At 33.3% G+C, this 16,754-nt stretch overlaps 1 protein-coding gene across 7 annotated transcripts; it reads right to left on the bottom strand.

Moving 5' to 3' along the window:
* Positions 1 to 5,708: 5,708 nt before the first annotated feature.
* On the bottom strand, positions 5,709 to 16,738 carry LOC125062345 (outer dense fiber protein 2-like). 7 transcript variants are annotated; one of them, XM_047668186.1, is made up of 11 exons: positions 16,580 to 16,735; positions 15,565 to 15,693; positions 14,859 to 14,945; positions 13,602 to 13,739; positions 12,491 to 12,622; positions 11,825 to 11,935; positions 11,151 to 11,303; positions 10,414 to 10,553; positions 9,656 to 9,817; positions 8,752 to 8,839; positions 5,709 to 6,222 (listed from the first exon to the last, which is right to left on the bottom strand). In XM_047668186.1, exons 1-11 carry the CDS (start codon positions 16,652 to 16,654, stop codon positions 6,046 to 6,048), a joined length of 1,392 nt encoding a protein of 463 aa, XP_047524142.1. In that variant the 5' UTR covers positions 16,655 to 16,735; the 3' UTR covers positions 5,709 to 6,045. The 7 variants fall into 7 exon arrangements, with proteins under 7 accessions (XP_047524142.1, XP_047524143.1, XP_047524144.1 ...); XM_047668187.1 differs by having other exon boundaries at positions 15,565 to 15,681; XM_047668188.1 differs by lacking the exon at positions 16,580 to 16,735 and adding an exon at positions 15,882 to 15,991 and having other exon boundaries at positions 15,565 to 15,681.
* Between the last annotated feature and the right edge of the window lie 16 nt (positions 16,739 to 16,754).

Below are 16,754 nucleotides of genomic sequence, written 5' to 3'. Positions count from 1 at the left end.
TGTTTGAATGAATCGAGTCGTTTTATTTCATGATGTAATAACTATTAACTCTACATCGAACAATGATTGTGTTGACCTGATGTAAACAAGTCCTTTGACTTTAGGTTAATTACATAGCTATTCAATTTTACAATAGATGATTAATACAGAAGGGCACAATTTTATTTGTTACTGGCATTGGCTAGATATGTCTCTAAGTATAGGTAATACTATTATTACCTTATGTATTGACAGTATTTACAAATGACTATCACTAAACTAATAATTCTTTATGAAAGGTAGGCGTACTTTATTCATATATATATTGGATTATGGCTTAAACATTTAGATTTTTTATATATATAAAAAATACTAATAATTAAATAAAGAAAGGCACTTTATATTATATATACACTTAAATCTTTACAACGATTAGGTCAATGTCGAAGAGCAATTTTTAAATAAAGAAAAATTACCGATTGATGCGCAATCTTGCTCCAGTATTGGGTCAGGCGTACCTGTAATAAGATTCCTTGTCCCTTAGGAATGAACGCTTTAATCGGATTTAAAAGAATATTAATCATTGCCTCTATCTAGTAAACGTAAAATTAATACAACCCACAGACAATGCAAGGTGTTTCCGGGTAATTAAAGCAATTAGAACCATCTAGACGCAAAAAGCATTACTCAAGGCAGTACCTACCCAAAAAAGAATATAAACAAGTTATGAATGCGTCGCTGAAAAATTTGCAAAAAAATTAAGTTGACATTAAAAAGAGAATGAGAGGTCTCAAAATGGACAAGGCCGTAAGTGGGCGAAGTCTAGGCGATTTTATTTTAAGCAGAAAGCACGCCTTGTGTCAACATGTGGAATAGTCGATAAATTATGTATGAATTTATGAATCTATCAGATACAAAAGTGTTTGTGTCATATAGTCGTTGCTTGTTTTCATATTCTATATATAATTAATTGCAGTTCCAACCTCTTAATTCCGCATAAATCAATGACTTTGAACCTTCTCGATTAGTTCCTGTACAACGTTATTTTAACGTATTTACTTTGCAGTTTATTAAACTTGTAACCAGAACGAGGAAACGCAAGTTGATATGAAACTGTCAGTCATAAAACCTTGAAAATTACTAACTTTTTTGTACCGTAGAACACGAAAATTATTTTTACGTTAACAATCGCCTACAAATACGATGTGTATATTGTCCAAAATAATACAAAAATCAGGCTAAGGGTCTATTTCACAATGTATGGATAAAGTACCAAATAGCTATGCAACACATCAATTATTTGGAAGATAAATTGTGCTATTTGACATTCATCGCACTCATAACTTATGATGGACTTTATGTGACGAATAGCGCTATCTGACAGTCGTGAAACGCAACAATAGTGTTTATCCTACTAATAAGTAATAAATAGCTAATTTGGAACTTATGTCGAACTTATTACGTACATTGTGAAACAGACCCTAAATATAACCTTTGTTTGATTAAATAATGTTCTATAAATTGTCTCTGCCCCGCCGCCTGACTGCTAATCTATATTTAAATAGAATATTCGTTTCTGTTTTTGTCTCTCTATAACTTTTTCATCAATCCAATATTGTTTCCGTCTTCAAAAAAATTACATACCAGAAACGCTCACCGCCACGAATCTAATTAAACGATTTAACGTGCTAACCAACAATAAATTAAAATATAATAAAGTCGAAAACTTAAAAAAACTCGGTCAAGGTTAGTCTTGCTTTTTACGTGATATAAAAATAAATGCCACCATCTGCTACTTGATTTACCTTAATTTAGTTTTTAGTTTAACATTGAAGGATTTTAACGCCTTGTGCGCTAACTGGAGGTCAGGTGCGAACCGGAAAATTTGTTTTTCGTACAATTAATTTTATTATACTGATATTATCGAGATACCCGTTGTATGTAGAGGCATCTCGATAAAAAAGTATATCATGCGTTTGACGAGGTTCTAACTTACTGTAACATATTTTGTCAAACAGCAACCGCTCCCTGATGTACTATATTTGTTTTATAATGTGCACGGGCACACATCGTAACTAGGGATGTATATTTATGATATTGCAGTGACTATTTTTTTTAATTTTTCGGTTAACTCACATTTTTGGGTCACTCACATCTGAGTTGTGTTGATTAAAAAAAAAATCAGTGGCGCTACAACCGCTTTAGGACTTGGCCTCAGGTTTTTGAATCTGTTTCATGATCATTTTAAATCTAATAGGCAAGTAGGTGATCAGCCTCCAGTGCCTGACACACGCCGTCGACTTTTTGGGTCTAAGATATGTCGGTTTCCTCACGATGTTTTCCTGAAGGAAAAAACGGTGAACCGTTCGAGCAAATGTTAAATGCGCACACAGACAGAAAGTCCATTGGTGCACAGCCGGGGATCGAACCTACGACTTCAGGTATGAGAGTCGCACGCTGAAGCCACTAGGACAACACTGCTCAACTTTGTTAATTACTAACCCTGTTTTAAGAGCTAATTTAGAGTATAATTTTAAGTCTCGACTCCTGAAGCTTACATTACGAGTGTATTTTATTTGTGTTCTGTAATTTCAATAAATCACTCCGTAGATCATAATTTTACTAAACACGACATTACATCACACACACTTGCTGACTTTGCCTTCACACACTCACATATAGTCCTGTCTTCCAATAAAATGACATAAATGAATATCCCTAATACAATTTAAAACTATATTTAAACTTGTACGGCCGGGTCGCTAGTTTAATAAAGAGGGTACATCCTGCCATGATGTAATATATTTAACTTCAAGTCCAGCAAAGGCAAGGTTTCTGAAGGCAAATACCAATTTCCTCTACTCCAAGTTACTTCAAACTAGCATAATTGATTTACGCTCTAACTAATAACTTCATATCGTGGATTTAATAGGATGAAAATTGTGCGTGGCGATAGCGACCGCGTCAATTCGCTTGTAGATATAGCCTTGTTTGGATAATCCAAATTTGAAACAGAGTTCTAAAATTGTTATTATGCTATGTATAGATATTTAATGAGTCAAAATTAGACTTGCAACGAATATTCGGTTACTATTCGGTATTCGGCCTATTCGGCTGCTTTTATTGTGGTAGGGGAGCCCACGATGTTAAATGGGGATTTACTCGAGCGTCGTAGAGACCTATTGGGATACAAAGCTTAGATAATAAGAAGAAAAAAATGTTATATGATATATACCTTTTCATCGGTGGGGGAAGCGGCTATAGGTTGTTAAATATGTAAAAAAAACTGTTGCATAGACATGCTCGAGCGCGTCAGATATTGATAGCATCAATGCCCTACGTATTTTTAATAATGTACGTATGTTAATCTGATCGTTTGCATGATGCGGGTGGTTGTATTTAAGGGTTGAAAATGAAAAAAAAATAAAAATTATCGAGCGCGTCAGATTTTCTAAGGGAGTGTTAAGTGCACCAAAAAAAAGCTCTCATTCACTAATCTGACGATTTCCATGGGACGCAAACCCACGGCCATTTTCATAATTTGCAAAAAAAAAATCGCAATTTTGAAATACTCAAGCGCGTCAGATTAAGATATATGTGGTTCATCTTTATGTTCTAAACGTACTGTCTCATAATCTGACGATTATCTAGAGGGATTCGCCTGATCTGACAAAAAAAATTTAGAAAAACGGTTCACCTAAAGGGCCATCCCTGCAACTTCCCGCTAATTCCATTCCTGGGCGCTTAAAATTGATATTTTGAGCTCGCTGAGTTCAAAGAAAAAATATTCCTATGCATTTGAGCTCTCCCAGCTCGAAAGTCTGATAGAAGTTTCATAGAACACTATTTTTGGAATTTTCAAACCGCAATAACTTTTGAATGGATCAAGCAATTTTCACGCGGCTGGCGGCATTCGACGCAGTTTTATCATCCTCATAAGTAATTTTGCAATTTTAATTGATCGAACCACAAATTTCGGAGTAATCCCGAAAAAACACTTTTTCGGGTTTCTTTCGTTCACGATATCTCTCGAACTAATCAACCGCTTTTGACCAGCTTGGTGGCGATCGACGTGGTTTTTCAAGCTCAAAGGCGGAAGTTGATCGATAAAGAAACCACTTTCAAAAAAAATATTTCTTATTTTTTTAAGATATTTCAAAATTTCTCAAAATGTATCGGTCCGAATCGGTTCAAATTCACAGGAAATGTAATTTTGAGGGAAATATTTAGAACGCCGTTTAGTAGATTCCGATCGGTTTAAGGAAATTTAGGCATCACGCAGCTGCACGCATTTAACTTTATCGACGAATTTTTGTTATTTCGGCTTGCGGAAATCGTCAGATTATATATTTTTCATTATTCTTGAATTATTTCCTTCAAAATAAAAAAAATTAGCTACGCTCGAGAATGTCGAGATGACGTTTTTTTTTTACAATTTTGTTGCCCTCCCCTTTTTTTCCGTCACTCTCAAATTGTCAGATTAGTGGAATATACACTTTTTAGGATGTAATTAACTCACCCTACCTTAATCTGACGCGCTCGGGAATTTCTGATGGTAAATTTTTTTTTACTAATCTGATCCTGTCTCCTTCACGGGCGGCCTTATATATGGGCCTCATATTTTGTGGAGGTACTTAACCGGGTACAAGGTATCCCCCTATATATTAATCTGCCGCGCTTTAGTAAATCCCGAAATCCCCTCTTGGGCTCCCCTACCATTATATTCGGCCGAATACCGAATAATTAAATAATATGAAATGTCATAGGGAAATAATTGGTAAAATGAAAAATTATAATCGAATTATATTTTCATTTCTGTTATAATCATTTAAGTAGTCATTGGTACATAAAACAGGTACATAATTTAATCATTTTCTGTATTAAAATAATTAAGAATTTTTCTATGGATCTGAATTATTTTCATAATCAAAATTTAGAAGGGGAAGGTTATGGTGCAGAAAGACTAACTTTTCTACATTTTTAGGAAGTAGTTTACTTCTATTTTTCCCGTAGACCATGCCAGCTTCAGAGAAAAGGCGCTCTGAATAAACACTTCTTCCTGGCGCTGACAAATATTTGCTGCAATCTTAATCAAACACGGAAATTCAAATTACCTTGCTTGCCACCATGTATACGGGTTGTCATGACGTGATATATTGTTATATTTAGGAAAAGATCCATTTCTGTTGAAAGTGCATTTTTTTCTGTTATGTGTTACATGTGTCACATGTAACACATCAACAGAAACAATTCAATGGAAACAATCACGTCTGTACAAGTTTTGGCGCTAAAATCCAGCCGAATACTTTTGCCTAATATTCGGCTATTCGGTCAGGGGCCTCGCCGAATATTCGGTATAGTGCCGAATATACTGTTCGTTGCAAGTCTAGTCTAAATACATTCTCAACCAAGGGCTTTCGTCTCTTTGGGTTAAATTGTGTTAACGCTGTGACGAAAAGTGACAAATAAGTGAGATTAGACTTATGATTGAATTTTTTTAAACAATCTTAGTTCAAAGCTACCTTTATGAGATGTTGCTATTTTTATTTACATTTGTTTTTCTATTTCGGCTAGACATTGTTTCATTTCCTAAAAAAAGTAGAAGTCCTAAATTCGAATCATGGTATATAACTAGTTGCAAGAGGATACCTACTTGTAAAGAAGTTGGGAGCCTACATAATTTCACAAATAAATGTACTATATAAGAAATAAAAACTCGGCTATTGCAATCTAAACAACAATTTATTAAAATAACATACAAGTGCGAATATATATTAAAAAAGTACACGATACAGCCATCAACGATACAAATAAAAAACATTTATACAACATATCGATATTTACCCTTCAAAAGGTTTTGACAGTACATGATTCGAAATTCAAATAATTAAAGTAAATTCGGGACATGTGCCACGTAATTATTTTAAGTCGTCTAAAGAAAATTTCGTCTTTTACAACGTATCTTAGCTAACGTTTTAATGAATACATTACCTTCATAACTATTGTTTTTAAAAAAACATTCTGTTTTGATATTCTGGTTACAAAAAACAATTCGACGTTCAAAATTTAATCACATGTAGTTGTAACAATCTTGTTGATATCTGTGTCATCTTCATCAGCAAGTATCACCGCGTAGCTGTTCTTCAGAGACGTGATTTGATTTTGCAAAGTCCGCAATCGAATTTCTACCATATCGAAGTTCTCTTGAAGGTTGCTTATTTGGATTTGCATGCGTTGACGTATCTGAAAAATCATTATATAAAATCCTTCGACCACAAGCTTCGTACGTAACATCTAGATTTTTTTTTAATATTTGGGAAATATATATATACGAGTATATACTCAACGAAAATGTAGCATTCTAATAATGTAAAAAAAATTGTAATAAATCAAGCTGTTTCTGTGTTTATTCGTTACAAACTTTACTCTTTTTAATTATTGTCCCAGATACATAGACGGCTATTATACATATTATAGCATAAACATATTTTGTAATTTTTATATTGCACATGCATTTTTCTATAATATATACTTCTAGGGAAGTCTGAGAGAAATCACAAACAAAACATACGTTAGCGCGTAATTTCGAGACTGAATTCACACACAAGGAATACTTTTAACAATGACAGAAATTCAAGATTTTCTATGTTTTTAATCAAATAACATTTAAATTTGTGTTATCTTTCACATTCTATTAATGTAACTCTCATCCGTGAGGTCGTAGGTTCGATCCTTAGCTGTGCCCCAATGAACTTCAGTCGCTTATACTATTGCCTATTAGAAAATAAACAAATGATCACAAAACATTAACAGAAATCTGCGGCCCAGACTTAAAAGGCTGTAGCGCCACTGGTTTTTTCTATAATGATAGTAAGTATAGCAGTAATAAATATATTAAAGGACCAAAATGAATTGCAGTAGATTTCCATGCACTCTGTTCCGTAAATACATTAACACTGACGCCAAAATATTTGTTGAAGCCTACTTGAATCGGAATATTCGCGGTGTTCATTCGGGTATACAAATATAAATAATTGAGTTAATATTTATAATAAATAACAACAACTGAACCGATTTCCAAAACTTTTCATTCTTAGAATGAATTATCCCTTAGTGACATAGGCATTATGTGTTTTCAAAATATACGAATACACAGATCTATCGACTTCGTGTCACGGTATATTTTGTATAAAACTGTTGCGTATTGTTTGGATTGAGAATAGTTTACGTATATTTCATACCACTAGTGTCTCAGGCTTTTTATTTTTATCGATCGAGGAATGCTATACACACAATACTACACAAGTACTCATTTAAAAATTATTTAATTCGTATTTTTTAAATATTTCTTGCCTAATACAGAATTAATTTGTGAAGTGTCGGCTGTAGATGTTATGGAAAGTGGACAATTGTTGAAAGGTGTAAGAGGCCAGGTTATTGGTAAACCTGGAGATTGCTAATAAATAAATAAGACAAAATACAAAGACTAAAACGCAGTTCCAGTTCTTATAAAAGATAATTCTAGCCTGGAAAATAAAAATATTCTCTAGTATCGAATTCCCTTCACCGGAGCGACTAGTCCAAAACATATTCCAAAAGTTGTTGGGTGCTCGAATATCCTTTAAAATTAAGATCTTACATACACTTACATTTTGACCACCTTTGTGGTAGTTAAACTAACAAATAGATTAGATTTTATCAGCCTCCTGACATTTAACTTGGTATAATTGATGCGAACTTATTGTCACTAAAATCGACTTATCGACGATTAAATCGCTCTAATTGTGTTTTCCCACGACTGCAATATATTCAACTTACATTTTAATATACAACTTATTACCTTTAATAAATAATATATTTTTGGGCCTACATGACCTTGTAACATACATACAGTGTAATTTTATGTCCTTATTAAATGTCTTAAATCTTTGCAAATATCAATTAAAAATTACGTTATGATATAAGCGTATATAAACTGAAATACATTCATAAACATGTTTATATATTTGAAAAGTATATTGCAAACAAACTGAAAATATCCAGAATCACAAATTTTAATAATTGTACCATAATTTAGTACCATAAGTACAAAAGTATACGCCCAACCTGTTAAGATGTTCTAAATTTGAAATTTCTAAACCACAAATTGCAAAAATTATCTGTTAAAATGTACTCCGTTTTTTAACGTCAATAAATGGTGTAATAGCATTGACCGGTTTGCTTGACACATTGTTATTTAAGCGAGGTCTTACTTGATAAGATTTACAGTTTTAAATGTAAAACAGCTGTATACTATATTATTATGTATGTTTAATAGGTAATATATTCTTCATTAACACCTCAATGGTAAGGTGCGGAGACCCTGGGTTTAATTCCTGATTAATCTTTTACAAGATACAGAATGGCTCTGTTTGCTTATATCAAAGCATCATTACGAGTCAGAGTCCTTGTTGGTCTACCATGGGCAACCAGTGGAAGAAATGAGTGTGTGTAGTGTGTGCGTTGAGGAGTATTTACACAGTAACTGTAGTTTCTATTAGTTGGTGCTAAAAAAGACCTAGTCTTCGGTTTTAAAACACTGGTAGTTTTTGTACTACTACTGTTTGTTATAACTATTGGTTAATAATTTTCGAAACCAGTGCCGGTACCATGTAATTATCAATAGCGATGTAGTTCACTCTCAATAGCATAGCCATTGTGATCATAAAAATTCAAAATTGGAACGCAATCATTGAAGTTACAGAGTACCGATGCTGCTGTATTTAAACTTACGTCATCTCTCTCCTTGAGACAGGACCGACACTGTGCCCGGCTTTGTATCAGCTGTCTCTCCAACTCCGATATTTGAGTTTGCATATACCTAAATAAAAAGAGGATGTTGTCACCAAAACGTCACCAGATTCCTCTTAGTATCACGTCTCTCAACATATAACAATGACAAGGACAACTTTTAAGGAGTTAAAGCCTATGATTGTTTTAACCGACTTCAAAAACCTAAGGGACTCTCCTCCTTATCAGTATGAATGCAACGTGAAATTTTATATGTTTAAGGATAACTCCATCCGTATGCCAATTTGTATGATTGCCTTCCAAAAAGCCTAACTTATATATACACAGGTAACGAAGGTCGGTTCCCACACGATCTTTCTCTAAAATACGATAAAGCATTTAGGAAAGTTCAGAACTAATGTGGACCCCACAACAGACCTGATACCTCATTATGAAGTTTACTAGCAGACCCGTACGGACCTGTACACAGGTCTTAAATAAAGAAGAACGTCTACTCTTGGTGACGGGTTTGGCGGACTATGGATAAAAAAATTCACCAAGCCGACTCTATACCTTCTATTCCTATAAAAAATATGGGCTTCCATTCCACACCAGGTGTAGAACAAGAATGCGAGAACAGCATCCTTATGGTGACTAAAATTACTTTAATAGAACATGGGGCAATTACGCAGGAGGCTCACCTGATATTGAGTGATACCACCCATGTACACTCTCAAAGCCAGAGAGAGTTTTATAAATACTTTAGAGGGTAGCTGGTTACACAGTGATGGTGGTAAACAAAAAACTAATGTTCGTAACTTAAAAAGTACAAGTTTTCCAGTTGATATAACCCTGGAAATTTGGTTAAATTTTTTTATAATTTTCCGATAGAAAAGTAGTAAAATACCTTCGTAAAGAATCCGATCTCTCCTTATTCCTCGTTAATGACCTCGCACTTTCAGACCTGATTTCTTCCAGATCCTTTACCAATTGAACGCACTCACTTGCCTTTTCTTTATATCTAGCCTCCAGTTGTGACAACTTCTCTTCTAGCCTTAACATGTTACATCTGAAAACAGTGCGAAGTATTAATCATCCTGGACAACGCCAACATCCAATTCCCAAAATGCAGTCTCCAGTGGGACATGAGCACCGAATGGCGGACGACAGAGCTCCAAGGTACTTACTGAACTCTCAACTTCATGGCAAAAGCAAAACATGGTTAACCGAGGCTGCTTTGGTGGGATGGAGTAGTCATGGACCTCGACACAATAGGTTATCGAAGTTGTACGCAATAAGCCCGAGATAGATTGCGATGGCGAAACATACTTTTGAAGGATAAGGCTCATACAGGCCAGGCATTAGGGGCATGACAGCCATTAATAATGATGATGGTGATGATGACTTAGCGCAAAGCGTGACTGCCATATGTAAACTCCAATATATTTTTATACTTTAACTAGATCGAAATCTTACGTGGTTTTGAAGACTGAAAATTGTGGTGGTTTTTAAAAATGATTACCAAGTCTAAACAAGTACAAAATGTACACATTTTGTTAAATCCAGCCGGATTAATATGGAGATTATCTAATTAACCTTTGTATTTATAATAAACATTATTATTTTTTTATACATAAGTATTTATTAAACATTAAAAACACTTACTTATAATCATCAAGAACCCTATTTAAGTCATCAATTTCTAATCGCTTATCATCCAATTCAATTTTGATTTCTTTATTGTCTTCAAACAATTTGATTTTATCAGCTTTTTCTTGATTTAAATTATTTACTGCTAGAACGAGCTAAAAGAAAAATCAAGACTAATAATTAAAGGGGAAAGATTGATCTTTGTATTGCATAATATATTGAGCCGACTACTATGCTATGATTAATAGGAGTAGAGAAAATAATTTAGAGAGCTTTCCTCAGATTTTTTGAAGGCGCTCGAAATTAATTTTGGATGGGATAGATTTATTAACGAATATATAGGTTGTTTGTATACCACACGATTCTTGCGTATTGTAATTGTAATTTTATCTCTTAATTATGACACGTGACAAGCCAAAAATAGATAGAGATAGATAATTATTATTATAAAAACATCAACCGCATTATTTATAACATTACTTACACATTAAATAAACATAAAACTAAAATAAATTTGGTAGCTATGGCAGTGTGCCTTTAAAAAAAAGGAGTAAAATTCAGCAGGGATATGCGTAAAAGGATTTCTTGACGTTTAAAAAAAAAAGTGCATTTAATACATTAAATTTCACGCTGTATAACACCAGCTCTGAGGTCACCGGTACCGGTACCAGGCGGAAATGAGACTCTTCTTCATATATATTTCTGCCGTCTATTATACTATTTATCTATAGCTGCCGTTACACCGCAAATACCTTTTCTTTCACCCTGTGTAACTCATTCGATAGCTCTTGTGAATTTTCTTCGGCCAACTTTTGCAACTGTTTCGCTTCTTGCAATTGTATTTGGGCACCTTTCAATAGGTCCGGTAGTGGAGCAAGTTCTTGTAATTTCTCTTGAAATTGCATCTAAAGTTATGACATTTTTAAAGACAAATGAATATCTAAGCGGTTTCGTAAATCTACCGTAATGCCTTAGTTTCGATGCGTGGTATGGTAAATTGCGATTGCCGTAGAATTGATACTGGTTGGTCAAAGAAGATTATCAGAGCCAGAAGAGAGGATGAGCTGTAGAGTTAGCTAGAGTTATCCCTAGAGTTCTCAGAAGTTCCGATTGTGTATATATTATTAGTTTGAGTATAATCATTAATCACCCAAATCGAGCCAAAGATTTAGAAGGTATTAAAACATTAAAACACAAATGTACTGAGTAAACGCAAAGACAATTAAATTAATTTGAAATATAAATTAATGTTTGGCGAATAATTTGGAAATATTTTTATTATTTAATTACTGGTCCGATTTCAGAAATTCTGTCACCATTAGAATCCAACCTTCCCTAGCTAACAAATGCTATGCTATTTGTCATTATAAGTTCATTATGTGTATCATTATAAGTTGGCGTTATACTGTTTCCAGAAAAAAATTACCTTCATTTTCTGTATTTCTACTTGTATCTGGTCAGAAACTTGTTTGTTATCATACTCAATTAAGTCGAATTGTCTTTTGTATTCCTCAACTTGCTGTTGAGCTTGAAGATACTGTAGTAAAAAGGGTAATTTATTAATATTAAATATTAATGTGATAGTTGAAAAATGTGGGACGATTGCAGAATAATACGGCCAGATATTTTTAAAAAGAGTAAAAAATACGCGACTCAATCCGATACTCGTGTGGTATCGATACTTCTATACGCGGTACGATCCGATACTAAGTCTCTATCGGTATCCACAACCTAATGTTAACGCAATACAAGCGACCCAACTCGCAATTTTCTTTATTCTTATAACATCATTGCTTCAGAAAATATGTTCTATAACCCTAAATAAATTTGTATCAGCATTACACAAAACACTGTGATAATCAATCAGTGAAATGTACAAGAGCCAGTGAACTCTTGTAGAAGAAAAAGCGCCACAACAATTTCGGGCTTATAATAATATTGTTAGTATTATATATTACTGTATACCACTACATGTTACGTTACCAAGTACTGCGACAGGATGCTTCGAAGTATCGTGTACTACTTTTATTACGATATTCTTTCTTTCACAGAAAATGTTAGAGGAGTGAAGTAGAGTTTGTGTTTGGTTTACCTTCAATCTGTACTCTTGAAGTTGCTCGTCTTTCTCCGCAATCGTAATCTTCATCTCTTCCGCCTCTTCTCCCATAGCCCTTAATTGTTTTTTCAGAGAGGTAAGTTCTTCGTTTGATTTCTTCCTAGTATCCTGTTAGATAAAAAATCTATCAATAAATAAAATACAATAAATCAGTGGCGCTATCACCTTTTTAGGTCTTGGCCTCAGATTCATGTATCTGTATCATGATCATGTGTCAATCTAATACGCAAGTAGGTGATGCTGTGCCTGACACACTTTGGGTCTAAGGCAAGCCGGTTTCATCACGATATTTTCCTTCATAGATCGAACGAATGATAACGCACGTAGAAAGAATGTCCAATGGTGCACAGCTGGGACTCGAACCTATGACCTCAGGGACCTCCCTGCTCATCAATAAATATCCTCCTTAAATTCCAATGATTTTCTATAATATGAATGAAGAGTGAAATACTCAGATTCGTATCACTGTTCACTAAATCACTGTTCTCGGATATATAAAAATACATCTCAACTCTTTGCAAACTCCGTGATGGCTCCGTTTAATTTTACCATAACCAACATTTTCCCCAAGATTTAAGACCTATGTGTGTGATATTAAATGCATATTGATTTTTCATAATACCCTTAAGAACCACAAAAAGAGGAGCTTATGATAGTAAGAAAAACACAATTTATAAACCAGTACACCGAGTTTTATAATTGTTTTAACATAACTTGTGCGACTATCTTGATATTTTTATTACTATTTTCGTTTATAAATTTAAATATGTATCATTTGTGTGCATACCGGGTGCAATAAATTACTTTCTTTAACTGAAAAATATGATCACGTCGTAGAAAAGTATTAATAATTTATATAGATAATATGTTTGGGCATTCAACGAAAGTACGAATACGATCGGGCGAATAGAATTCGTATCGAAACCATACAAGTTGTATGGAAAAGTTTGAGCTATATTATCAATCATTATTGTAAATGACCAAACAGCTCCTTCCACAGTATAATATTGTCCTTTACCATTTATTATATTTTATAACCTATATCGCGACTTTGATCCAAAATCTATGAAATATTATTATTTCTCACCTCGATTAATGTATTACTACATAGCCCATTAAGTTTTACTTCCAAATCCTTCAACTTTCCTTCGTACTTCTCTCTTTGAAATCTTTCTTCTTCTGCAGCAGTTTTGGCCTTTATCAAATCTTCCCTTAACTTCGATATCTTAAAAATTTTGAGATATTTATCGATTGATTTCGCTTACAACTATTCTCAATTAAAGCTTAGACAACCCCTGCATAATTAACTAACGCCTGCGCGGTGTGAGTGAATTCCATAAGTGACATTTTAGAAAGACGGGATCCTACCTCACAGACTTAAGGCTGCTTAATATAAACAATAAGCTTCGGTATAAATGTACCGTTCAAAATCAATAAAAAATTATGAAAAACTTCTTCGTAATAAAACGCGAAACGCGTCTTAAATCCAGTTTCATAAAACTTCCATACCTTTTTTTCACAATTGCAAAATGAGAAATATATACCAATAAATAAATTGAAAAACGACGGTATATTAGTATATTGGATCATCAAAGATATACAATTTGAAATAAGGTCATCCAAATTACGAAATTCATATAAACATTTGACACTTCGAAATCATCAATTAAAATTAAGTAAATACACTAACTTTATAAGCTAGTAAATAAACAACACATTGAGACATTTATTTGAAATTTTATCACCTGGTCACTCGACCAAACGCACGTTGCGAATAAAAGATTCATATTACACGCAGTATTTTAGTTATATTACGCAGTAGTTAGCAATTGTTTGGTCTATAAGTATATCAGATAACTAAATTTATATAGTTAATGTAACTATAAATAACTAGCTGACCCGGCGAACTTAATTTATGCTTTTGTGAAGATACAATGAAAATAAAATAAATATTATGTTCAGTATTTTATTAATAAGGACAACCAATATCTCAATCCTTTTTCAATACTATATATACGAACATTGTGGATATATCTTGTCAATTCGAAACCTATCTATAAATACCTTCTTTAACTTGACCGTATCAACGGGTGAAATTTAAATGTTTGACAGTTACGAAACCCATGAACATTTTGTATTAGATTTTTTTTTAATTTCTTTTTGGTCATATTTCCTGTGTTTAATAGTTATTCTGCTATTCGGTACTGCACCATGAAATTCGGTACTGCACCATGAAAATCGGTCCAGCTGTTGTCGAGTTATAAGTGTATCAACAATCGCGACTATATTTTATATATTAACATTAATAAAATTAATTGAAAAACGAAATATTAGTAACGTTTACCTGTGGTGTCCTCGCGTAATCCATAGTATCCTCATGAATTTTGTTCATATCTAAGCATTTAAATTTTTTCTCAAGATCTTCAGGTTCCTATAAAAATATTTAAATAAAAAAGTAATAATATAAGTGCTTGTAATATTTTATGCAAACCTTATAATACTAAAAAAAACAAAATTAATTTAATTATGTAACTCCACTAATACTTGGTAGACCTATTGTTGTTTTGACAATTAACAAGTATATAATTTATTATCTAATAATTGTAATTGTTTCTCGTCTCCATATAGTAATAAGTATAGGATGATATTGGAGCAGGTACAAAAGAATTTTTTGAGGCACATCTATTTATGTATCCGACTTTATTTATTTCTGGTTCTGTGGGCTACGAGTCTAGAGTACGTCGAGAATTTGCGCTTGCGATGTATTTAATAAAATTGTTACATGGCAAGGACAGCAATTCGGCAGTACTACAGTGCTAGTCGCTAAGGCACTGTGCCATGTGCTAGGACAAACCTTTTAAAGCCATAGCCAAGCTAAGCCATATTAATCTAATACTTAGGTTAACGGACCTTTTTATTGTCTGTTGAGTGAAACGACAAAACTTCGGTTTCGGACAAAAATTGTGTTTTTAAATAAATAAATGTTAATAACTCATAAAAAGTTTTTTTTTTCATAGAAAAAAATATGTCTATGTCAATAAAATACCTACCGCAGGCACCGCAAATGAAGGTTTCCGAGCATGAAGGTTCATTCTATCCCTCCTCATCGCCTCCAATTCCATTTGAATCTCCTTAACTTCACCTTCCATTGCGCCGATTTGTTTTTGCTGCAAAAAATGCTATCAAATCAATCGTGAGACAAATTACCGTAACAAATCGATAGTAATTGATTTAAAAATAGACTGTTCCAGTCACTAGGATATAAGTTATTGCAACTATATCCTTCAACTAAAATCGAAAGATCTAGAAGACACATTCGAATTCATAGGAAATCATCATATTTTGATGCTTATATTGTACGACTTGCCTAAAATCAAAAGCGGAAATGCGTCGCAACTCGCAATAGAAACTTCGTCCTAAGCATAGGAATATATGACAAGTCCGCGTACAACGCAAATGTTGCCACCATTGTGTTCTATATACTATGGTACTTCACAGATACCAATAAGCTCACAAGTTGTTTTTGCTACCTTATTGTATTTAATTACGCATTCCCCTATAGGACACGTAAACAATTATAGTTTAAATGGCAACAAACAAAATTTTGTTGCGCCTACTATTAAAAATAGAGCACAATTGATTTTGGGCGTATTGTACGTAATCAGCTAAGTTATAAACCGGCGAAAAAGATATGACTAAAAGCAAATAGCTTTCTAAGACGGAACGACTTAACCTTTATGATGCCATCTTTTGGAATTTTGACCAAGACACCTAATTTTAGCCCTAAGTTGCATCTTTGTATAAAAACAAAAGTTATTTAAAAGAGAGTAAACAAAATAATCAACTTCAAACACATAGTTATAATGTTAGTGTAGGGTTACTGTGTAAACTTATTATCATAGGCAATACAATTTTGATATTAATTACGAAGTGTATAAAATCAAAATGAACTAAATAATTTAACGAATAATTTGAATATTTGAACTGTATTTGAAGTCAGAAAATACAAAAGTTTAATTTTCTGTTGCTACTTAGATTAAAAAGATATATCATTATGACACTTACCATCACGGACGGTTCTGCATTAGAGTCACTTGGTGTAAGCGGAACCTTAAAAGGCCAATATTCTGATTGTGGCATCACAAACGTACACAATTTTTTTGTGAATCTCTGTAAATTCAAGAAAACGATTCAAAAATATATTTATAGAGTGTCAGTGAGAATCATGACATAAGTCAAA

Source organism: Pieris napi, chromosome Z (genome assembly GCF_905475465.1).
Source record: "Pieris napi chromosome Z, ilPieNapi1.2, whole genome shotgun sequence".
NCBI classification, from domain to species: Eukaryota; Metazoa; Arthropoda; class Insecta; order Lepidoptera; family Pieridae; genus Pieris; species Pieris napi.
This window is presented reverse-complemented; position numbering and strand designations above follow the sequence as displayed.